A 24,415-nucleotide genomic window follows, 5' to 3' on the forward strand; every position below is an offset into this window, starting at 1 on the left:
GCGAGGCCTCTGGTCTGTTTGTATTGTGCCAACATCATGGACTGAATGCCCCATCAAAGCCTTCATCTCATTCAGCACACTTCCTCAGGATGAAAGCTTGGTAAGGATAACTATGGTGGAGAAGCTTTGGTCACCACCGCCTACCTGGCGAACATCAAACCAACCAAAGGGCACAGACTTAATACCAAGTGATCTCCTCAGAATCAAGGCACCTGGGGCCTCATTTATAAAGGGTGCATACGCCCGTTTCCACGCTCACATCGTGATGTGTAAAGCCGCACACATTTTCACGCCAGCTAAATACTTGTCATAAGCAAGTTCTCCGCTCGGTTTTGCAGACTGGCGGCACCCAGCGTCAAAGCAGTGCTACTGTTCCTGTGTGGTCATCCTTTCTTTTCCTGATGCGGCTTTATAAATACACTGAAATGAACCGCATATTGTTTATTACTTTCATGCATCTGATTGTAATTAACCAGTAACAATATAATGGTTCACGGAATGGCCAACGTATTCCAAATATTATAACTGTTTTAGCGTTGTTCCTCTCACTGCATCACTCACAGTATTTATATCACTGTATCCGAGTGTGAATCTCAGCTCTACAAAATCTTAGAAAGAGAATTATCGGCCTACAGCCTTCAAGCACACGCTGCCTCAGCCACGCTGTCTATTTGAACTGCTTCTCATCTGACAAACGCTTCAGAGCCTTTCCTGTATGGACCTCGTGGTTCAGAAGCCGTTTTATCCCAAGAACTCAAAACGCACTCCATCAGTCCATCAAGTGCTCCTTGTAGAGCTGTCTGTACTTATAAGTACAATCACCTCACTGTAAACTTGTGATACAGTTATAACATTACACAATCTGAGCCACTTTATAAACCATTTCACTGTCTGCAGTATATGTACATGTATATTGTACTTATGATAAAAAAAAAACTGATAAATATACAATATGAAAGCATATTATTATTATTACCGTTATAGGAAAATAAGTTTATGGAGTTTTTGCATATTGAATCTCATTGTACCATACAATAAAAATAAAGGAATCCAACAGAACAGAAGAGAGCGCATGTTTACAGATGAAGACGACTGGCTTCAAAGTCAATTTAGATTTCCAGGTGCTATCATCTTGGAGCTCTTGATGTAATTTTTAAGATAAAAGGAAGCAAAGCATGTCCATCACATTCTTCTTTTTCTTTCGGCTGCTCCCGTCAGGGGTCGCCACAGCGGATCATCTTCTTCCCTATCTTTCTCTCCTCGTCATCTTGGCCTGTCACACTCATCACGTGCATGTCCTCTCTCACCACATCTATAAACGTTCACTTCATACCACTCTGTCCTTAGCATCCTTCTACCAATATACCCCAAAGTTCCTACCTTCAGTTCCACTCTCTTTACTTTCCTACATTATATAGAAAATATGTTAACATCATGTAAATAATCTATATTGTTAATAATTAAACATGTGAGGACATAGTGGCGTGTTTAATTATTCTGTCCATCTATCCTTCTAGTGTTGCATCAGCACAAACAAGAATACAGCGCGAGGCAGGAACAATCCGTGAACTAGCTAGGAAGGATAGATAGACAGAATAATTAAACACGTACAAAGTACTATGAAGAGATTTCATCCATCCATCCCACTATATCCTAACACAGGGTCACGGGGTCTGTTGGAACCAATCCCAGCCAACACAGGGCGCTAGCCATCCGCAGGACACACACACACACAGACACACACCCACACGCCAAGCAAACACTAGGGACAAATTAGAATCACCAGTACACCTAACCTGCATGTCTTTGTACTGTGGGAGGAAACTGGAGCACCAGGAGGAAACCCACGCAGACACGGGGAGAACATGCAAACTCTATGGAGGAGAGGACTCAGGAAGCGAACCCGGGTCTCCTAACTGTGAGGCAGCAGCGCTACCACTGCACCACCGTGCAGGACAAGATATTTCAATGTTCCTTAAAAGTTTTGAAGAATCGGCGTTCTAAGCTTAGAGATGGCTTAACGTCTATTACAGAGCTGATTGTGTGGCGATTAGGTATTTGGAGAAAGAAAAGTAAGGACAGGAATTAGAGGTTAGTACATTTGAAAGAGACAGTATTGCTGCAATAAATGATTTAATTGAAGGTAGTGCATGGCGCAGCAATCATCTTGTGTGAGACGTGAACAATCACTGCGCCACGGTGTTCCCATGTTTAATAACGTGCTTTAACTCCTATCATCATGAAAATGATATCACGTATACATCTCAGTGTTTAATTATTCAGAGAGCTGTAATCTCACGAATGTAATGGATTCTGTGTCCTGTCAGAGAAAGAGACACATAGCAAAAGATCAAATACAAAACAAAGCATTTAACGTGCTACTTTAGTTACGACGGGATTTGAGAAACTAGTAAATGAATCGATTTTAAGATGAAGTTTATGATGTTCTACTTTAATGACAAAATAAACTACGTGATTAAAGTGGAAATGTCAAGATTGAAGTTGACATTTTGTGGTTTTTTCCCCCACTGTGTGCCTATTTTTTTTTTATTCTCAGTATCCTAATAAGCTTTCATGTGACACTCAGACGGTGGGCTGCGACTCACCTTTTCATGGCGACTTTGATACGTGACAACTTCTTTTTTACTTCGGGCACTGTGCGACTTTGTGAACTTGTGACACTCGTATGTCACTCAATCAACTTCCTTTTGTTGATTATACCACTGTTTAAACCAACAAATAGTGCGTTTTTCTTTGCCTCCACTTGGTATTTGCTGAAATTCTGTTTTTCCCTTGTACTTTTGCCATTGCCTTTTCACAGAATGCTGAACTTAAGGGCTATTTATATTGATTTGCATATGCAAGGAGGCATAATTCTGGGAGTAGCGACAGCAGGCGCGTGCACATGCGTTACTTTTCACGCTGACCAGGATTTATGGATCGGAAGAACGTGGAAGTTGGCGTACGCACAGATTTATGTAGCTGGATTTTTTTATGCGTACGCACATTTTGTCCTTACGCCATGTTTTAGTGTGAATTCTACACACGGCCTTATGGATGAGGCCCCAGTTGTTTGCGGATGGACACACAGCCACAAGGGCTTCAGCGGGCAATACCTTTCTGATCTTCAAGAGATGATAAACTCTGGCAGGGTCATCCTAGTGATATTTGAGCCCACTAAGGGGACCAACACGACCTTCTGCAGTGGCATAGTGTCTGGGTCACGTGATCTCTGCACTTGGGTTACGCAGAGTCTTCAATCATAAAAGTGGCAAATGGATGAGAGTCGTGAACAGATTGTGGAGGGAGGGGTGGGTAGTGTCCATACCCAGAGGGGGGGGGGAGTTTAAGACGTTTTATCTTTCATAACCAGAAGTAGATGAAAATAAGGGCAATGGGCATAAAGATGGAAACAAATTACTAAAATCATGTGCAGAATAAAGATAAGGTGTGGGAACCCCCTAAAGCCCATGCTAGAAGTTAACTGAAAATGATCCGCTTTGTGGTGTGGCTTTCGAGTGATTAATCGGGCACAGACAGATTTCCATGGTCTAAATGCAAAAACAGAACACGCGTATCAACTGAACACATAAGACGCAGGACATCCCGGTAGTGAAACATATTGAGAGGAGTTCTGCAGTAAGCAAAGCAGCGCTGTAATGGGAAGAAGCTCTGCCACAAAAGCATGGTGCGCACCAGACCAAGGCGTGTGCCAACTGGAAACTACAAGGGGTCGCCTAAAAAGGACGCCCCCATTCCCACTCAGCCGCCTCTACCTCACGCAATGACCTTGAGAAAGGTGGTACTTCATTTTTTGGCTCACCTTGTAATAAATTATATATATAAGTTAAAACAGGAACCTCTACTGCTACTGAAACGTTACCACTTTCCTTGTTCAGTTTACCGCACTATGACAACTTCAGCTGAACACCACCACCTGCAGGTGTAAAAAAAATAAATAAAATAAACCAAAATAAATCAATAAATCTGTCCAGCACCACAGAGTCATTGCGGAAACCGATGGCACAAAATGGGCACTCTTCTCCAGATGCTTCAATATATTGGAAGATTATGGACTTGAACTTCAATTAGCACATAGAAGAAACAAATCGAGTTTTTCCGGCTCTTACAACGGTTTGATTTTTTTTTTTCCTTTTTAAAGGTTTTCTAAACTGGATTATTGGTTTTTGCAACAAGAGTTCACCACAGGTGGCACCGGTCAAACACACCACAAACCCCCGGGTATACACCTGATGGCAGGTATTGAGAGGTTGCAGGTTAGCTCCATGCTCCCACTTTTGTTTGGGAGATTCTAGAAGCCGCCACTGTCGATACCGTAACTGTATATAGCCGGGCAGCGGAGGGGGTCTCACCTCGCAAAGAATGGACGGTAGGTGTAAAAAAAACGATTTTATTAAAATTCCAAAAAAACCAAAGTGTTCAAAATGTCCATAATAAATAAATCCTTAAAAGTAACGGTGATAGACCATGAGAAAAAAAATCCAGGATTTAAAGCGAGAATAAAACCAACACAGTCGTAATCGGGTCAATCAAACGAGCTTCTTGGCTGCCTTTTCGCTCTCGCTTTTCTACAAATACTCAGTGGGGAGGAGCGCCTCTAAAGCGCTCGTCCTTCGCGGCACCAACCCCGTGCTGCCTCACAGCCTCTCTCTCGCGCACGCGCACTCACTGGCTGCTCTCACGGCTCTATTCTTTCTTTTTCTTTGCGTCTGTCTGTCTCCTCGTCTCTGCCGTGCAGGCTCCTCTTCTATTGCCTGTCTGATTCAGCACAATGACGACGAGATGCTTCCTCCGCGGCATCACCGAGTTACCCGACTGATCCGCCCGCCTCTGCGCGTTAGCCGCGGAAGGAAACGCACGGCTGCGTCCACCCGTGCCTACGCTTTTTGGGGCGCGACGATTTATTTAGAATTCGCACAGGGCCACGGACAACGACGCCCAGGTATATGCAATTTAAATGTTTATTTCCTAATGCAAAAATTCACACAAAGCAAAAAAAAAATTTATTAACAAATAGGATATTTTTCACATTTCTATTTACACAAATGAGGTAGATATTTAAGAAAGAAAAAAAAAAGTATTTACACAAAGGAGGCAGAACTTCTAGTAGTTCCAGATACTTTTCCACAATTGTAAAATTTCTCCAGCATTAAACTTTTACAAACGAACAACTATGAAGACGGATGTCTAATCGACCCATTTCAGGCTGATTCTGCTTGTATCTTGGATCAAATCGAGGTCTGTGGCATCGTACTACTGGAGTTTATGGCTAAACTAAGGGAGAACCCAACATCCCTGTGTTATGGACACAAAGCATGAGCTGGTGGACCGGCAGGATGGTTCAAGGTGCCCAGTCAAGAGGCCAGTATAATGGAGGGACAGTAGGAGAGTGGGGTGCCTGCACGGATACCCGCAGGGCAGGTTGGGAAGTGTAGTCCCATGAGACGGGCCTGTTGGGATTCATGGGTGCTGCAGGGACGGACTGCTCCTTACTTTAAGAAACTCCCGCCTGACCCGGAGGTGCTCCCCAACATGCACTGCTGTAACACTGTAAGTACTCTCAGCTCTGGCAGAAATGGGGCTCCAATGCCTCACCTCCAGAAGTCAGAATGGGGAGGTGGAGGATGAAGCTCAACTGGAGGAATGGAAGGAGAGGAAGAGAAGAGAACAGAGTTTCTGTTAGCTATACAAAGCATTCTTTGGTGAAGCAATTTGTTAAAATAAATTTGAACCTGGAGCTTGTGTTTGTGTGTTTGAGGGGCTCTGTGGTGCCCCCTACTGGTCACACATCATTATACAATGGCAACTTGTCATATTACGTCCCCTCAAGTAGTCAGGCAACCCAGTACCCATCCTGGGGTATCCACCAACATTGCTGAAACCAATAGAATGATATCAGGGTTCCATGAGGTTTCTGACCATTCCAAGGTTTGAAGCCTGGGCATCTGACATTCCATCACAAAGGTCTTGTGCAATGTCAAAGAGACGGGTTCAATTCTTGGTAAAGGTAGAAACTTCAAGGAAACCAGAGATCATGACACTGAAGCCAGGAGTGGATTGGATAATCTTGGACAGGACCACCCTGGCTGACCCCTTGACAGCAAGCAGGGCAACAACTTGTCACTGTACAATGTTGTACAAACCAATGGAGTGCATAACAGGGGTGTTGGATTCCTTTAGTTCAGCCAGTAAAGCTCCAAGTACTGCAATGCCAGAGAGCAGGGTCTGAGCCTAAAAATGAGCAAAATTCCAAAGGAATGACATTTTTGTTTCAGCAACAGCTTGCTTTTGCAAAAGGAAGCTTAAATGTCAGTTTATATACTTGGAAAACATTAGAACAACACCGTATAACAAGCGGCTTGTGTGGACAACAAGAATGGTAAAGGATTCTCCTTCAGTTCAACTAGTACAGACCCTGTGGGAGGGACGCCATGGACCCAGGTTTGGACCAAGGAACAGGCAGAAGATCCCAAGGAACTATAGAATATGTAGTACTCGAAAAGAAATTCTGCTTTTGGTATTACCTTAAATTCTTAATACACTGATCATCACAAAAACTGACTAAGCAGCCCTCGTGTTACGTAGCAAATCGAAATCCTCAAAAAACTGAAAAACCGAAACCTGCAACTCTTGAAATACTACGTCCAGTAAATCCAAACACTCGTCAGGGCGCTGCATACAAATACCGATCACAGAGCTTCGTTTGTTTCAGAGTTTCTTCCTTAATGCAGTAATTCTGTTCTTAACAAAAAACTTGACGCCCCTCCAGTCTCGGGTTCTCAATACCTCGGGCTCAGCCGTCAGACATCGCTCGCATTCCTTCTTTCCTGGCACTTTGCACGTGCGGATGAACTTTCCCAAGTGCTTCTCGACGGCTTTCACCTCAGAGTCGTCCCATTTTCTCTTTTGGACATTTTTATAAGGTTTACAGCATTTTCTCCTCTTTGATTTGTCAAGACCTACAAGATAAAAACTAAACTTGAGCAGCCGACTGAAAAGGTATTTTCGCATCAGAGTAGAATTGGACTGAAGTTGGACATTTCCAGTGAAGACACCGGGAATTTGTGTGTCCTGTTATTGCTGTGGAGGATCATCTTCTCGAACTAAAGAGAATGTTGACCAAAAGAAATGTATTTTGTGATCATCACTGTTGCGCATGGCACTGATTAACAGAAGCCAAAGGAAAGGAAAGAGGCGTCTGCAGCACGAAGGAAAACAAACGGTCATTGCGTGGAGCAAAGAAAAGAGCACTCACCTCGGTTTTCCTCGTCATCTCCCAACTCATCCTCACTTCCCGAATGGTCACTATGTACTTGAAGGAGATCTTAAAAAATAAATAAAATAATAATAATATTAATAAATAATAATGTTACATCTATGTGTGTGCACTCAGTTTGACAGTCATCCTTTGTGCAACTGGATCGCTCCTGAAAGAGACCCGTGCTTGTTCTGCCTGTACTGGAATGAAGTTTCTGTCTTTTGGAAAAACCCAAGGGTTCCTGTGCAAGTTTATGACCCAAGTGCGATTCATATTTTATATATCTCTATATATCTATACACACACTATATGTGTCTGCATGAGAGAGAGAGAAAGAGAGAGAGATCTACCATTTGTATAAGGGGAAGCAGATGTACAATTTAACCAGATTGTTATTTTCATTTGAATTGTTACATATGCATAATAGAACTAACTATTTAACATTACAGCAAGTAATTAACCGTATTAAAAAAATAGTAAAATGTAATAATTTGAAAGTAAATTATGTTTCATGTTGAGTTGGAACAAAAATGTATAAAGCAATGAATACTTCTGTTTTAATATGAATGGCATATTAAGATCTCCTTTGGTGTGTAATGTTATCCCCTGAAAATGTAAAATTTTAACAGGCGACAATAAAGGTAATGTAGTACATGTCAGAATTGTTCGACCAATTTTGAATACAACTAATCTTGTCCTATTGCATAGACATACAGTGCATCCGGAAAGTATTCACAGTGCATCACTTTTTCCACATTTTGTTATGTTACAGCCTTATTCTAAAATGGATTAAATTATTTTTTTCCTCAGAATTCTACACACAACACCCCATAATGACAACGTGAAAAAAGTTTACTTGATGTTTTTACAAATGTATTAAAAATAAAAACAGCTGAGAAAGCACATGTACATAAGTATTCACAGCCTTTGCCATTAAGCTCCAAACTGAGCTCAGGTGCATCCTGTTTTCTCTGATCATCCTTGAGATGTTTCTGCAGCTTAATTGGAGTCCACCTGTGGTAAATTCAGTTGATTGGACAGGATTTGGAAAGGCACACACCTGTCTATAGAAGGTCCCACAGTTGACAGTTCATGTCAGAGCACAAACCAAGCATGAAGTCAAAGGAATTGTCTGTAGACCTCCGAGACAGGATTGTCTTGAGGCACAAATCTGGGGAAGGTTACAGAAAACTTTCTGCTGCTTTGAAGGTCCCAATGAGCACAGTGGCCTCCATCATCCATAAGTGGAAGAAGTTCGAAACCACCAGGACTCTTCCTAGAGCTGGCCGGCCATCTAAACTGAGCGATCGGGGGAGAAGGGCCTTAGTCAGGGAGGTGACCAAGAACCTGATGGTCACTCTGTCAGACCTCCAGAGGTCCTCTGTGGAGAGAGGAGAACCTTCCAGAAGGACAACCATCTCTGCAGCAATCCACCAATCAGGCCTGTATGGTAGAGTGGCCAGACGGAAGCCACTCCTTAGTAAAAGGCACATGGCAGCCTGCCTGGAGTTTGCCAAAAGGCACCTGAAGGACTCTCAGACCATGAGAAACAAAATTCTCTGGTCTGAGGAGACAAAGATTGAACTCTTTGGTGTGAATGCCAGGCGTCACGTTTGGAGGAATCCAGGCACCGCTCATCACCAGGCCAATACCATCCCTACAGTGAAGCATGGTGGTGGCAGCATCATGCTGTGGGGATGTTTTCAGCGGCAGGAACTGGGAGACTAGTCAGGATAAAGGGAAAGATGACTGCAGCAATGTACAGAGACATCCTGGATGAAAACCTGCTCCAGAGTGCTCTTGACCTCAGACTGGGGCGACGGTTCATCTTTCAGCAGGACAACAACCCTAAGCACACAGCCAAGATATCAAAGGAGTGGCTTCAGGACAACTCTGTGAATGTCCTTGAGTGGCCCAGCCAGAGCCCAGACTTGAATCTGATTGAACATCTCTGGAGAGATCTTAAAATGGCTGTGCACCGACGCTTCCCATCCAACATGATGGAGCTTGAGAGGTGCTGCAAAGAGGAATGGGCGAAACTGGCCAAGGATAGGAGTGGCAAGCTTGTGGCATCATATTCAAAAAGACTTGAGGCTGTAATTGCTGCCAAAGGTGCATCGACAAAGTATTAAGCAAAGGCTGTGAATACTTATGTACATGTGATGTCTCAGTTTTTTTATTTTTAATAAATTTGCAAAAATCTCAAGTAAACTTTTTTCACGTTGTCATTATGGGGTGTTGTGTGTAGAATTCTGAGGAAAAAATGAATTTAATCCATTTTGGAATGAGGCTGTAACATAACAAAATGTGGAAAAAGTGATGCGCTGTGAATACTTTCCGGATGCACTATAAATTATGCAACAACATTACAATACAGCCTTCTTTCAACAGTAATTCGGCCGGTGGTGTTAATGGTTGTAGATATTATTTGTGATATTGTAAGTTGATGTCTTCATCTTCCGCACCATCACCACCAACTGTTTCAGCATTATCTATTGACACACATTTAACCAATTTGCAGTGTAACCAATTGACAATTTTCGCGTTAACTCATTGACTTAATCATTTCTCAGTGCTAGGATTGCCCATATACTCATTTCTTCTGTTGATAACCCTTTAGAATGAAATTCATCAAAAAGATTTGGACATAATACGTCTTTTGTTAAAGTGAGGAAAACGACAGCACAGGAACTGTGTCTGAAAAGCTAAAAAGCATTTACACTAATGACAGGTCCGTGGGGATGGTTGAAAATGAGGAGAGGAGGCTGGGACTTGGAAAAAAAAACATCACTTGGCAAAGGTCTCATCAAGATTTTCTAATTGACATATCTAGATTTATATCAGAGAGAGAGAGAGAGAGAGAGAATTATACACACATGTACATTCATGCACTCATATCTAGACAGGAATGGAAAAACGGACAATGTATAGCATACCATCGGGATCAATGTTAATATCCTCCATTTTCTTTCCTTTGAACTCTCCTAGCTTTCCTTTTTCGAGAGCCATCAGCAATTTACTTATTCTAGCCAGGTGTAATGTTCCTTCTGGAAGACGATAATATTGTTGGCAAACTCGTACGTCATGTCCCAGGAAGTCAGCTAACTGGTCCAGTTGCGCATCACTTAAGGTGAGAACTTTGGACAATGTCGCCACATGCTTACCAAATTTAGCCGACGTCAAGGCGTTGGGATCTTTTGCTCCGCATTCATTTGCGAACACTCGGATACAGTCAGATCCTCGGATATGCGACAGTGCAGCTAGCCTTGCAAACATGTAAATGTTCTCTCGGGAAACTCCGCAGCTCTGCCTCTTGTCTACAAGTAGATCCATTGCTCGCTGCACTGCAGGAGTGAGTAGAATTTGCACTTTCCTTCCTTTCTTACCTTGGATTTCTAGGCGGGTGTAGTGCTGGTAAAGTCTTTTCTCCAACTCGGGGAGAACTAGAGCGTTATCTTCGTGCAAGACGGTTTTATCCCTGCAAGAAAATGTGGACAGCAGCATCCCTGAAACTTCACCCTTTTGTCTTTGATTAAACAAAATCACCTGAGCCAGTGTAACCTTGGAAAGCATTATCCAGTTACTTCCGGAAGCTTCCTTCATTAGCTTCTGATAGTATTCCTCTTGCTTTTCATCTAGATACACATGCATCTTCCTAACATCTTCAGTAAAGGGCAAGACTTGTGGCACATCCCAAGTGGCGTCTCGTAGCATCTTCAAGGCATTTGAGGAAATCATTTTGCTCCACCTTGTTCCGTACATCTGTCTGAAATTTCGTGCAGTCTTGGCCATGGTGCTGTTGCTTTGCTTCATTGCTTGACTTTCCACAAGACAAGATATCTTCTGTAAGTTGTGACCAAGCTTTAGTGCAAGGGATGGAGTTTTGAAGGTGCACGTACCTTCATTATAACCACAAATGTTCTTTACAGAACAAACTACATGAAGAAAATTTGACGGATTGACAAAGTCTTCCATTGTACGCAGAGGAGTCATCTTTCTGGCTTCACACAGTAGTCTGCCGACCTCCCTTAATTTCTGCCGAACATACTCATGCTTGCTAGCATCTGACCCCACCTTGCCATAAAGGTGTTCGCCCAGCTGTATAATGAAAGGGTCCGATTTTATTGCCAGTAGAACCTCGTCATGCACCATAACACTCAAGATCTTCCATAACCCACAGCTAACCCCAGGTGGCATAGGACTTGCAAACGCACACGTGGACTGCACTCTGTTCTTTCCTGGTTTTGATGCAGCTTCATCTAAGGTTTTTAATTTACAGCGTTTCATATGGCACCAAAGAAACTTCCTTGCAAAGAGTCCTTGGCAGTTGGCACAGTGCATGAAGTCTTTGGAGTCCATTGGTTTCTGGGGTTGTTTGCATGGGATAAGGTCTCCACTTCCACTCTGGATTACTTCATGGTTATGGGCAAAATTGCCCCGGTTTCTCAGATGGTCCAGTTGTTTCTTCCTCTCTTTGGAGTTTTTTGGGAATTGTAGAGCTTCGACAACTTCCTTCTCTTCAGAATGAACTTGCTCTAAATGTCTGGCCATTTTCAAAACAGGCCTACTACAGTACAGGCAGTACTGTTTCTTATTGTATAGTCTATGTCCGCGTAAGTTTTTGGAAACAGCTTTGACGGAAAGGGATTGTGGTTCTGTATTAGATTCGGTTACATCCTCCGAGCTGCAAATATTAGGGGTGGAATCAGAAGAGGAATGCTTCTTCTCAGCTTTCCAACACCTGCGTGGTCTTTTGCATTGGGGTGGCGTACCTTCGGCAGAACTGCTATACTCGGAACTATTCTCATTTAAAGAAATAGGCATACAATCCTGGTTGGTGCTTTCAAGGGTATTTATCAAACTGGCATCGGGATTAAGATTCTTCTCTGCAAGCTGAAGAAAAAATAAAAAAATTATAACATAGAACCTAATTAGATCACACTGCTCAAGAAAAAAAATAAAAAGGGATGACATACTATAATACGTTTGCTTCCCTGTACACGTGGCACTGAAGAATCAATCTCCATCTCATCGGAGACCACCGTGTCAGAGTCTGATCCACTCACGTCCATGTCCACCTAAATTCAAAACAATTTGCACACTGATTAGCATTTAGCATTACTTCTTTTAATATAATTGTCTAATGGACAGCATACTGAGGAACTGCATTTACAATTACAACGAGAAACAGACAAGACACATCTGCACCACCTGCACTTCAGAAGCGGTCACCCACCTGAAGCTACTAAGCCTGTTTGGGCCCGGCTGGTACTTGGGTGGGAGACCATCTAGGAAAAGCTTGGGTTGCCACCAGAAGAGGGATGTTGGCGAGACCAACAGAGGGCTCTTACCCTGTGGTCTGAATGTGGATCCCACTGCCTCAGTACAGTGACAGGGTCATTGTGCTGCAAAAATGGTGCGATCTTTGGATGACACATAAAACAGAGGTCCTGACTCTCGAAGGTCATCCTTCGTAAAGAGTGAAGCGTCTCCCAATGTCCTGGCTAAATTTCTGGCCCTGTAAATCCTCCTCCTCTCTAATTGGCTGTCTCTCTTTAAAACCTAACAGCTAATGTGTGGCGAGAGAACAGATGCAAAAATGGCTGCCGTTGAATCACCCAGGTGGGTGCTACACATTAGAGAGGGTTGAAGTGGCTCCCCACTCAAGCACCTTTATATAATGCTTTCATCATTACTCAATGTAAAGAATTAGTATTATCACAATTACAATCCTTAAATTACTACTAATCATAATGTGTAATAACTGGCTCCAAATTGTTTTAAAATCATCAGCACTGACGACTTTATAATGTTAAAGTAAATAATGATCCGACTTTTTACTACAGTCCAGCACAATCTGCTGCACCCTTTACAGGCTGGCAAATCATCTCCAGTTACCAAACTGTATTAATATGTAAGCGGTGCTGTAACGGAGCAGAAACTTATTCTCAGAGCGGTTGTTCAATTTGATATACTTCTTCATAAAACTCAAAATTGACATACTGTATGCATATGTCAAATTGTACATATATGAAGTGTCAACTCCATCATGTCGGACACCATGGAGACGGGGTAGGGGTGTGTAAACGCTTCACTAGTACAGCTGCATTAGGCTCTGCACAGGAGTATGGGAGGCTGTGAGCATCCAAATAGATTTCAGGTCAAACATGTAGTGAGGACCAATAAAAAGAAATGCATAGATGCATGGATCGATAGATGGATAGATATCAAAAGGCACTACATTACAGACAGAAAGACAAGATGGACAAAATGACCCCAAGGGGAAATTTGGCTTTTTACAGAACCTCTGTAAATAAATAAATACAAAAATCGATCGATAGATAAACAGAAACTTTGGTCTGAATATGAAGGCCTGTCCCAGTGAGGCATCATGCAGCTGTATTGCTGTTGGTATAAAAAAGGAGTTAAAAAACAACAGAGTTTCCCGACACATTTTTGCTGAATATGTCACAAGTCAGGTGGCATTCATCTTGGGGACAGTGTGGGGGGAGCCATAAGATGGGCTCTGTATAGTGTCAGGGGACGCTGTGAGCATCCACACAGAATGAATATGTGCAAATCTTTAAATATGTACTCCAGAGGGACAGTGGGATAACAACCGTCACACCTCTAGGACTTTAACTGCTCTTCAGCCCAATAAATAGTTATTTTTGCAGGATGCTAATCTGGATACTCATTTTCTATATTTCTATTTTTCTGAGTTAATCTGCTATAAAGAGGACGAAGAATGGAAAAGCCGCTGGACCAGATGACATACTTGTGGAAGTATGGTGGTGTTCAGGAGAGATGGCAGTGGAGTTTTTAACCAGATTGTTCAATGGAATCTTGGAAAGTGAGAGGATATCTGAGGAGTGGAAAAGAAGTGTACTGGTGCCGATATTTAAGAATAAGGGGGGTGTGCAGGACTGCAGTGACTACAGGGGGATAAAATTGATGAGCCACAGCATGAAGTTATGGGAAAGAGTAGTGGAAGGTAGGTTAAGAAGTGAGGCGATGATAGTGAGCAGCAGTATGGTTTCATGCCACAGATGTGATGTTTAGTTTGCTCTGAGGATGTTGATGGAGAAGTATAGAGAAGGCCAGAAGGAGTTGCATTGCGCCTTTGTGGACCTGGAGAAAGCATATGACAGGGTGCCTCGAGAGGAGCTGTGGTATTGTATGAGGAAGTCGGGAGTGGCAGAGAAGTATATAAGAGTTGTACAGGATATGTATGAGGGAACTATGACCGTGGTGAAGTCTGCGATAGGAGTGACAGATGCATTCAAGGTGGAGGTGGAATTACATCAGGGATCGGCTCTGACCCCTTTCTTATTTGCAATGGTGATGGACAGGTTGACAGGCGTCCCCGTGGACTATGATGTTTGCTGATGACATTGTGATCTGTAGTGATAGTGGGGAGCAGGTTGAGGAGACCCTGGAGAGGTGGAGATATGCTCTAGAGAGGAGAGGAATGAAGGTCAGTAGAAACAAGACACAATACATGTGTGTGAATGAGAGGGAGGTCAATGGAGTGGTGAGGATGCAAGGAGTAGAGTTGGCGAAGGTGGATGAGTTTAAATACTTGGGATCAACAGTACAGAGTAATGGGGATTGTGGAAGAGAGGTGAAAAAGAAATTGCAGGAAGGGTAGAATGGGTGGAGAAGAGTGTCAGGAGTGATTTATGACAGACGGGTATCAGCAAGAGTGAAAGGGAAGATCTACAGGACGGTAGCGAGACCAGCTATGTGGTATGGGTTTGAGATGGTGGCACTGACCAGAAAGCAGGAGACAGAGCTGGCAGAGTTAAAGATGTGAACATTTGCATATGGTGTGATGAGAATGGACAGGATTAGAAATGAGGACATCAGAGGATCAGCTCAGGTTGGATGGTTGGGAGACAAAGTCAGAGAGGCGAGATTGCATTGGTTTGGACATCTGCAGAGGAGAGATGCTGAGTATATAGGGAGAAGGATGCTAAGGATAGAGCTGCCAGGGAAGAGGAAAAGAGGAAGGCCTAAGTAAAGGTTTATGGATGTGGTGAGAGAGGACATGCAGGTGATGGGTGTAACAGAACAAGATGTAGAGGACAGAAAGATATGGAAAAAAGATGATCTGCTGTGGCAACCCATAACAGGAGCAGCCAAAAGAAGAATCTGGATATTCATATTCTTTATGTGCAGTAAAACATAAATGCAGATTTTGTTACCTGCTTGTCACATGACGAGAAATGTGCTAATTCAGGCTTCTCGACTTTGTTTTCATTGACCTCCACAGTCCTGTTTGCAGTAGGAAGAGCCTATAACACAGACATTTTAACCTTTGTCACATAATGTCCACATTATAAAGCCACTTAAGGTAGGAAACTACTTATACTTATAGAAACTTATAGAAACAGCAATTACCTGCCTGATGGAGGACGAGCCACTTGCTGAATTATGTTCATCCTTAACGGACTCCACCGCACTCCCTGCATTTGGAGGATTCTCCATTTCGGTCACCTATAAAAAGAGTACAACTCATGAATCTGTGCACTCTGAAGCCTCCCCATGTGAAATTCAATACTTTTGTGTTTTCTTTAATAATCATTACTACCTTACATCTCCAAGGCCAGTCTCCACTGCCATAATCACATGTGATTTCCTCTCCAGGAGAGATGTCACGGATTGCAAAGAGACACAAGCGTGGCTTTCCTTCCACCGCAATCCTCTTTACTTTACAGTTGGGATTAACACGATCAGCATTGACCGATATTCCCAGCAAATCTTCTCTTGCAGCATCAACGTGGTTACTGTGAATAATGGAAAAAACACAAACACTTGTGAGAACCTTAGAGACAAAAATCGAGCCTGCATCAGATTCAACAGGTAAAACATTACGTTAAAACAATCAAATACTTACCAGAAATGATTTCCATTACATTTAAAATCACACATGAGGCCCTCACTCACATCATGGTATAAATGTTGTTGCCTCCGACAGTCGTTAGTACTTATTAGGTCTCCTCCATGTTCGACGGCAAACTCGCCTTTCTGTAAACGTACGGTCACACTTTCACCTATTTAGAGGCAGGAGGAAAAAGAAATGAATACATCCATAGCTTCATTTTCCAGGTTAATCTTTTGCTTTCTCACATTAAAACCCCTATAGAACACAAACATTCTTTAATACAAAAAGATTAAAGTCAAGTCCTCTTGTGTTCAAGAAGGAAATGCAAGGCACTTCATTGTCCACACACCTACCTTTCCCATTCTCTACGACATCACGTCAGCTAGGATGCATTTCTTCTAATATGAAAAGCAGAACTGCACACAGTAATCAAAATGTGCCGTGATAAGAGAGTTTTATAAATTTAGCAAGACCTCCATTGACTTGTACTTCATACTGAATGGGCGCTACATCTACAGCCCACCATCCTGTTAGCCTTCCTAATGTCCTCTCAACACTGAAGCACAGCACGTATTTTGTTGTTCATGTATTGATTCTATTTAATTGGTAATTGGCAATATCACAGAAACATCTTTTGTATAGGACATTTTGTCTTAAAATATATAATAAATTTTCTTTTTAAAATGTCAGGATTTGAACTGTTTACGTTATATTAGAGTCATGCTATTCATGGTTTAGTAGCAGAATATCCATTTTTCAATTTGAAAGAAAAGTTTGTATTTTAAAAGATATCTGGCATTCTGTTTTGCACAAGGAGATTAATATAAACATTAATAAGAAAGAATTTTTCTCTGTGCAAATGGGGACCTAGCAATGGAAATGATTCACTCCATCACCAAGACTTTAATGGGGCATCACTCTGACCAGATTAGATTTGATAGATAGAGAGAGAGATACAGTAGATAAAGGGACTATATGATAGATAGATAGATAGATAGATAGATAGATAGATAGATAGATAGATAGATAGATAGATAGATAGATAGATAGATAGATAGATAGATAGATAGATAGATAGATAGATACTTTATTAATCCCAAGGGGAAATTCACATAATCCAGCAGCAGTATACTGATACAAAAAACAATATTAAATTAAATAGTTATATGTGGGGACTTCAACCGTGTGACTTTGGAACAAAGGATGACAAATCTCTCTTATCAGTCTTGCTCCACTCAAGGGAATGACAAGCTGGACAACCTGCTGTATGTAAATGTTAAAGATGCCTTTAAGTGTAATCTAGTGGCTCTTTTGGGCTGTTCTGACCACAACCCGATTCATATTATTCTCACTTCTATCTATTAGAACAATCAAATATTAACCTTGTGACAGTGGAATGACACAGAAATAAAAGCAAACGCGTTATTTGTATAATATGCAACACATATTACTATCTCAGAATTCAGTTTTTTTTTTAATTACTAAGCTAGAAATTACACTATGTTTATTGCACAGGCACCTCTGTGTTGTTGACAGCTGCTATGCTGGGTCGCCAGTATCTCAGTGCCATTAATCTAAAAGCTGGTGCCACGCTAGTTTGAGTATCCACTTTATTTTGGATTAAAATAAAAACAAAATGAAAATTTGTCCAATAGTATTAGAGAGTTTTCTTACACGTGTCTCAAGTTCTCACATTTCAGGTTGCCTAATCTCCACAATGAGCTTTGGTATTGACCACCAATCACCCACCCCATATCCAATTGTATTTTTGAAGGCCGAATGCTCCTTTGCCTCATCCTATTTAAACTCTCCAGCTCACGATCCACTGACCTTTCATTCTTTTTAAGACTTGTCACATTCCTCCTTGGCCATAATAATGTTACATGGATAGTTTAGTTGATATGCTTGTATCTATACTAATAAAAGGCAAAGCCCTCACTCACTACTGACTCACTCACTGACTCATCACTAATTCTCCAACTTCCCGTGTAGGTGGAAGGCTGAAATTTGGCAGGCTCATTCCTTACAGCTTCCTTACAAAAGTTGGGCAGGTTTCATTTCTAAATTCTATGTGTAATGGTCATAACTGGAAGCTATTTTTCTCCATTTACTGTAAATGGAGTTGAGCTCGAAAGTCGTGGGGGGGTGGAGTTTCGTGTGACATCATCACGCCTCCCACGTAATCACGTGAACTGACTGTCAACGCAGTACAAAGAAAACCAGGAAGACCTCCAAAAAGCGCTGAAGAAAACATGCATTTTATAATTGAGAAGGCAGCGAAACAATAAGAAGCGAGCGAGTGACACATACTGTAAAAGCATATTCATGCCTGCAGCTACTTCAGAAACAAAGCACAGTGTAAACCTAAAGTTTAAATTAAGTTCATAGACAGGCTGCCGCTGGCGTTTGACATGCCCACGGCTAATGTGGGATACAAGTTTAATGAGAGGACGCAGGATATAAGCGAGAGTTTTGATCACTTTGTAACTAAGTTAAAATTGCTGGTCAAAGGCTGTGCTTATGCAAATTCCGAGAGACTGTGTTTGTGGGGGATTGACAGTTAAGGCGGGTGGGGGACTCACGTCATCATCTCCTCTCCCGTTCACCTCATTTTGCTCTGAGCTGAGCTCTGCAGCCAATGCACACAGTGTTACGGAAGCGACTTTGTGACGCTGCCACCAAATACTCACAGAAAAATCTACAAGTTAATATACACGCTGTCTCTAGAGTTTCTTCACACTGAATCCTCCAGGCACTACTTACAAAAGGTTACATTGACAATCGTGTTACGTTATTTTTAAAATCTTTCCTTTTCTTAGCACAAGCACAGCTGAGAAGCTTGATGCATGTGCTCCATAACGTTAAAAATAATGCATTTAATCACACTTTGCATTACAAGCAAAGGGAGCTTTTGTCAATGCATGATTTCCTGGTACACCGATTACTTTGATCAGCGCATCCCGATTCATTTTACCCTCGCACCACCTTAGTTTGAGAAGAAGTATGAAAAATATGAGGTTAACACAGAAAAACAGATCACCAATTCAAGCTTTATGAATAATCGATTCGCCATCAATAATTGTTTTGGTAAAGCCATCCTCCTTCCATTTATAATTTTTCCACCACTAGCCATGATTAAATGAACGGTAAAAAAGTAAGAGCAAAGCGAGGGTGACTTATTTAGGCAGGCAGGCTTACAGCACAATAGCTCAATTTGGATATAAGTAGGTTCTATTTAGTCGCCAGAAATATCTTTGGTAGGAATGGAAGTTGAATTTAGTCTTTAAATTTCTATGGTGAAGAAAAAGTTATGCAATGATGACTAAATTTAACTATATAAAGTCAAAACTTGTATAAATAAAGTCATTCCCAAATATATAAAGTCAAAACCTAAGTATATAAAGACGGCGTTGGAATATTTCGGAATATATAAAGTAAGAGCTGGAATATCCATCCATTTCCCAACCCGTTGAATCCGACATGAGGGTCACGGGGGTCTGCTGGAGCCAATCCCAGCCAACACTGGGCGCAAGGCAGGAACCAATCCTGGGCAGAGCACATGCATCATTTTCAAAACATTAACCGAACAGTGTTTTTTAATTTATTTTTCTGAATACGTTTTTGTTCACTTAGTTCAGTTCAGAGTCATTTCAATCAATAGATTTTGACTTTCACTTTATATAATCAGGAATGACTTTATAAATTCCGACACTGACTTTATATATTCAAGTTTTGACTTTATATATTCCGACAGTGACTTTATATATTCAAGTTTTGACTTTATATATTCATAAAATCAATGTATTTGCCTGTTTGGCACCCCATAGTATATGTGTGTGTGTGTGTGTATATATATGCCAGCAACACTCATATCAATGACAAAACAATTACATTGACAATCATGTTACGTTATTTTAAAAATTTTTCCTGTTCTTTTTCATAACTTTTTTAACACACTACTTCTCCGCTGCGAAGCGCGAGTATTCTGCTAGTAATTAATAAATTCAACAGGTAAAAGTTTTGCAGAGATTATAAAATTATGCTATAGCATAATAGTCTCCATGTTTTACTAGGTCTGACCACCTGAGGATTGTAACCCATTATTTAACAGATTTTTTTTTTTTTTTAATATTTAGTTTTTGTGCATATTTAACTAAAGTGACTACTTCCTGCTAGTATTGTCACTAACTCTATTTTGGACACTGGTTACCATAATTATTCTGTGTAACTGCAGTTATAGTAAGAAAGTGTACCAAGGTACAGTATATGTTGTGTTTGCTAAACTCTTCCCAGAGTGACATATCAATTCACATCTATAAATTATCAATTCAAATCCAGTCATCTGCTAATAATTAATCCAAGTGTCTCTGGTTTTGTGAAGTGATGGTTTCTGTTACACCCTTCTTGTCCTGACCAATCAGCCTTTCAGTGTTTAGACCCTTTCTATTTTTTAGGATCTGTCAGCTACCACCAGGAGTTTATTTCTAACCACCTTCCTTTGACTACAGACCCGAAACTTACACATTACACTTACTTTCTTTACAATGGCTTGCAGATGATGGTTGATCCTCCAATGTTCTCCTTGATGGCACTTCCTCAGACCCAGCTTGCTCCGATATGAAGGACTCAGACTTCACATTGACACACTGGCCCACAAAAGAATGGTGTCCATTCCGAGAGGAGGCCGATTCAACTACCGCACCACTTGGACACCCAAACTCCAAGGCAGACTCTGATAGGAGGTGGTCATCTTTTGTTTCCCGTTTCTGCAAGTCGAGGATGAAAGGCTTCTCCTCAGTCTCTTCTTTTATAGCCACTGATCCCAGTTCACAATCCTCACCCTTAACGCTCAGATTTTCTGGTACTGCTTGGATGGACTCCCACTCACGATCCTCCTCCTTGATATCCACATTTCTCATCTCCTCAGTATTCATGTCAGCCTAGCAAACCTGCTCTCTGTCACCCAACAAAGTTTTGCTGCTCAACAGCAACTTTGCGGGCAAAGGGACCAAAAAAACAAAACAAACAAAAAAAAAAAACAGCAACAAGATATGTGAACTTTTTTTTTCCTTATACTGAATACAAACAAAATTTAAAACACAATGTTGTTTGTTTTGGGACCCTGGCTGCATGCTAAAACAACAGTAATTTTGCTTGGTGAATGCATCTCATTTGCTGCTAGGCATTCCAAATAAACATTAAAAAAAGGAGAAGAAAACAGCTGGAGGAGATCTTAATCCAAAACCAAGCAGCAACAAATAATTAGATCAGAAGAAACAACAACATAACATGCGGATATGGCTGAGAATAACAAAAATACTACAAGTACATAGACATTCTGCTGCCACAAACTGGAGCCTAAAGACAAGAGGGGAGAAGAAGATGAATCATAAATCAAAAAAATAAAGTGAGGGGTTAATACTGGAAGTCAGAGAGAGAGAGAGAGACGGAGACCATCTACACTAAAGATCTGCCAAAAAGGCTTAAAAAAACCATCCAGAAACCTGGACTACACCTTTAGTCCTCCTCATGTTTCTCACACTTGCACTTCCTTCTTTGAATGCATCAATAAAGGCAAACTGCCCGGTGAGGTCCACACACACACATCTTTGTCTTTTATTATATAGTAGATAAACTGACACCGAGTAATTTCAGCAAAGAAATTATTCAGCAGAAACGAGTCAAGAAACGTGACTGGTGCTCCTTTATACTAACAGCAATACACCTCTATAGCACCATGTTGGGACTGCAACGTCACAAGTTCTCTTTCCTTTTAGCTATTCTGATGTATATTTGAAAAGGGTTTGTTTTCTGTTATAATATTTATTGTGCTTAAAAAAAAAATAAAAAGGTTCTACCTATAGATTTACACATAAAACATTTGTTAAGTAAACATTAGTGGAATACCTTTGCAAAGAAGATAGGATGCATTTTGTTGGGAAAGTGTATGAGGCCTGATACAGAGGAAGTGGTGCTTAACATCGGCAGGCACAGCAGTATATCCATGGCATTTATTTTTGTTTAATCTAGTAATCTGCTATTTTGTATTTCCTTATGCCTTTTTTGTTTTGTTTTTTTAAATAAAAAATAAACACCTTATCTTGCAATACAGCTGTGCATCTTTGGGATCATTCTGGGTTTGACACTTGCCTAGAAACAACCCAGTTGTTAATGTTTCATATTTTTTTAAGGATATCCATCCATCCATCATCCAACCCGCTATCCTAACTACAGGGTCACGGGGGTCTTCTGGAGCCAATCCCAGCCAGCACAGGGCGCTAGGCGGGAACAAACCCCGAGCAGGACGCCAGTCCACCTCAGGACACACACACACACACAGGACAATTTAGAATCGTCAATGCACCTAACCTGCATATGTCTTTTGACTGTGGGAGGAAACCCATGCAGACATGGGGAGAACATGCATACTCCACGCAGGGAGGACTCCTTACTGCGAGGAAGCAGCGCTACAACTGTGCCACCCTTTTTAAGGATACCTGTCAGTAAAAACTGAAAAATTGCAAAAGAAAAATACTCAAAGTTACACTGGTCTTTTATTTGAAGACCATAATAATATTCATTGTTTATGCCACCCATTTATTGAATCAGCCAATTCAATTTTTGAAAGGGTTTGGAAGGTCATCCAAATGGCACATTTGCACACACTCAGCAATTTGCAGTGTCCAGTCATAATCACTATTACTCTTCCCGGTTGTTTCTAAACAGACGCTCATGATATAAGCTTTAGCAAAAGGAAAACATGATTACCTAAAACATTTCTTAAAGCATAGAGGAAAAAATAACACTGCATTACTCAATCCTCCATTCAAACACAGCATTCACAAAAAACACTCACCCCAACGCCCTGGCCGGGATGCCAGTTCATCACAGTGCTTCCTCCTGATAATTTTATGCGAAGCCTAATTCTTGATGACTTCTTTCATCATTAGACGGCCTGCCAGTGTTCCGCGCTGCTACTGGTTCAGTTCTCGTCTTCCTTCCTTTCTGCCATTATAAAAGTGTAAAGCCCGACTCCTTACCAACTGTGCTCAGCTCTCTTAAGGGGTAACACATCGCACCGACGACTAAATGGAGAAGTAAAAAACCTAAAATCATCGCGGTGTTGCTGTGATGATTCGACGCCGCTGCTGGCTCAAGTGTGCACACATTCCTGGCGGCCAACACACACCGAGGAACTCACTGCCACGAGGAGTGGTCGCGACGACGCTTCTGGGCGTTTTGGAGAAGAAATGGGACTTAACCACGAGGTAAAGTAAGCGAAACCAACAGAAGGCAATGAGCGGTGCGGAAACGAGAAAACACTGGGCAGAGCTCAGCAAGAAAGTAAAGAATGACCGAAGGATCGACGCAATCGTCTCACTCTCACTGAAAATTCCAACTACATACTCGTAAAGCCAAAATGTAAAAAATGCAACCACTTACCTCTCCGTCTCTTACTTTTTTGTGCTTCCCTTTAAAAGTCGCTCGCGCTCAGCAAACTCCACCACCAGGTCTCACTGCAGCACTCAGCAACCAGACTGTATCGTCCTTTTCGGCATCTCCAAGTTAACTTTTCTCACACGCGTGGTGCACTGACCCTACCACATCCGCATACACTGGCGACGAACTGCTACTGACGCGATACTGACCGATTCCAATACTATCCACTTGCAGCAACAGAGTCACAGCACTATACGTCACCACAGTTGTAAACCCGGAAGTGACGTTTCAGGACTGACTTCGTAACATTACTTTCGGAAGGTTTCGGCAAGTTTCGGCAAGTAAGTCTTCTCTAGGTCAGAACTGACGTCACCGCAGTTTGAGGAGGGAGAATCGGAAAATAACTTTTGGAAGGTTTCAGCAGGTCTCGGCAAAGCCCGGAAAGTAACGTCAAGTCAAGGACCGTTCAGAAATTAAAAGGTAAAACTGAGAAGGAAAAACAGTACAACAAACTAAATAATACACATCCTTGTGAAGTTCGGAGAGTTTCTGCCATCACGCCGTGTCATACATCAAACTAAACAATACGGATAGTTTCTGTGAAATACACTATTAACATTTACGTTGTGTTCGGGTCTGTGGGAACCATTTAACATGTTGACAAAATTAAAATCGTTAAGATTTGTGTTATTTGAAAATAGTTTTTCGTTTACATTCATGAAACGAAATATACAATATAATTACAATGTTTTCACCACGTTAGATTTTAGTAAAACGTTAATAATACAAGCGATTACATTTTTTAAAAT

The 24,415-nt window shown here is 41.5% G+C and overlaps 1 protein-coding gene across 5 annotated transcripts; it reads right to left on the reverse strand.

The window, feature by feature from the left end:
* Positions 1-2,978: 2,978 nt before the first annotated feature.
* LOC120533247 lies at positions 2,979-23,848 on the reverse strand. 5 transcript variants are annotated; one of them, XM_039760026.1, is made up of 11 exons: positions 23,610-23,848; positions 20,701-21,157; positions 16,179-16,335; positions 15,873-16,068; positions 15,683-15,778; positions 15,487-15,576; positions 12,256-12,357; positions 10,444-12,172; positions 10,216-10,326; positions 7,277-7,345; positions 2,979-6,980 (listed from the first exon to the last, which is right to left on the reverse strand). In XM_039760026.1, the coding sequence occupies exons 2-11, from the start codon at positions 21,098-21,100 to the stop codon at positions 6,730-6,732; spliced, it is 3,201 nt and encodes a 1,066-aa protein (XP_039615960.1). In that variant the 5' UTR covers positions 21,101-21,157; positions 23,610-23,848; the 3' UTR covers positions 2,979-6,729. The 5 variants fall into 5 exon arrangements, with proteins under 5 accessions (XP_039615960.1, XP_039615959.1, XP_039615958.1 ...); XM_039760025.1 differs by having other exon boundaries at positions 10,216-12,172; positions 23,625-23,848; XM_039760024.1 differs by having other exon boundaries at positions 10,216-12,172.
* Between the last annotated feature and the right edge of the window lie 567 nt (positions 23,849-24,415).

Source organism: Polypterus senegalus, chromosome 8 (genome assembly GCF_016835505.1).
Source record: "Polypterus senegalus isolate Bchr_013 chromosome 8, ASM1683550v1, whole genome shotgun sequence".
Lineage (NCBI taxonomy): Eukaryota > Metazoa > Chordata > Cladistia > Polypteriformes > Polypteridae > Polypterus > Polypterus senegalus.

What these genes read in the sequence shown, in the direction of transcription:
- LOC120533247 (XM_039760025.1), bottom strand. Translation starts at nt 21,100, where the DNA reads ATGAATACTGAGGAGATGAGAAATGTGGATATCAAGGAGGAGGATCGT. An exon ending in TGTAATGGAAATCATTTCTG is followed by an intron (nt 16,069 to 16,178) that starts GTAAGTATTTGA and finishes CATTATTCACAG; the next exon opens with TAACCACGTTGATGCTGCAA. An exon ending in GCTCGTCCTCCATCAGGCAG is followed by an intron (nt 15,577 to 15,682) that starts GTAATTGCTGTT and finishes TCTGTGTTATAG; the next exon opens with GCTCTTCCTACTGCAAACAG.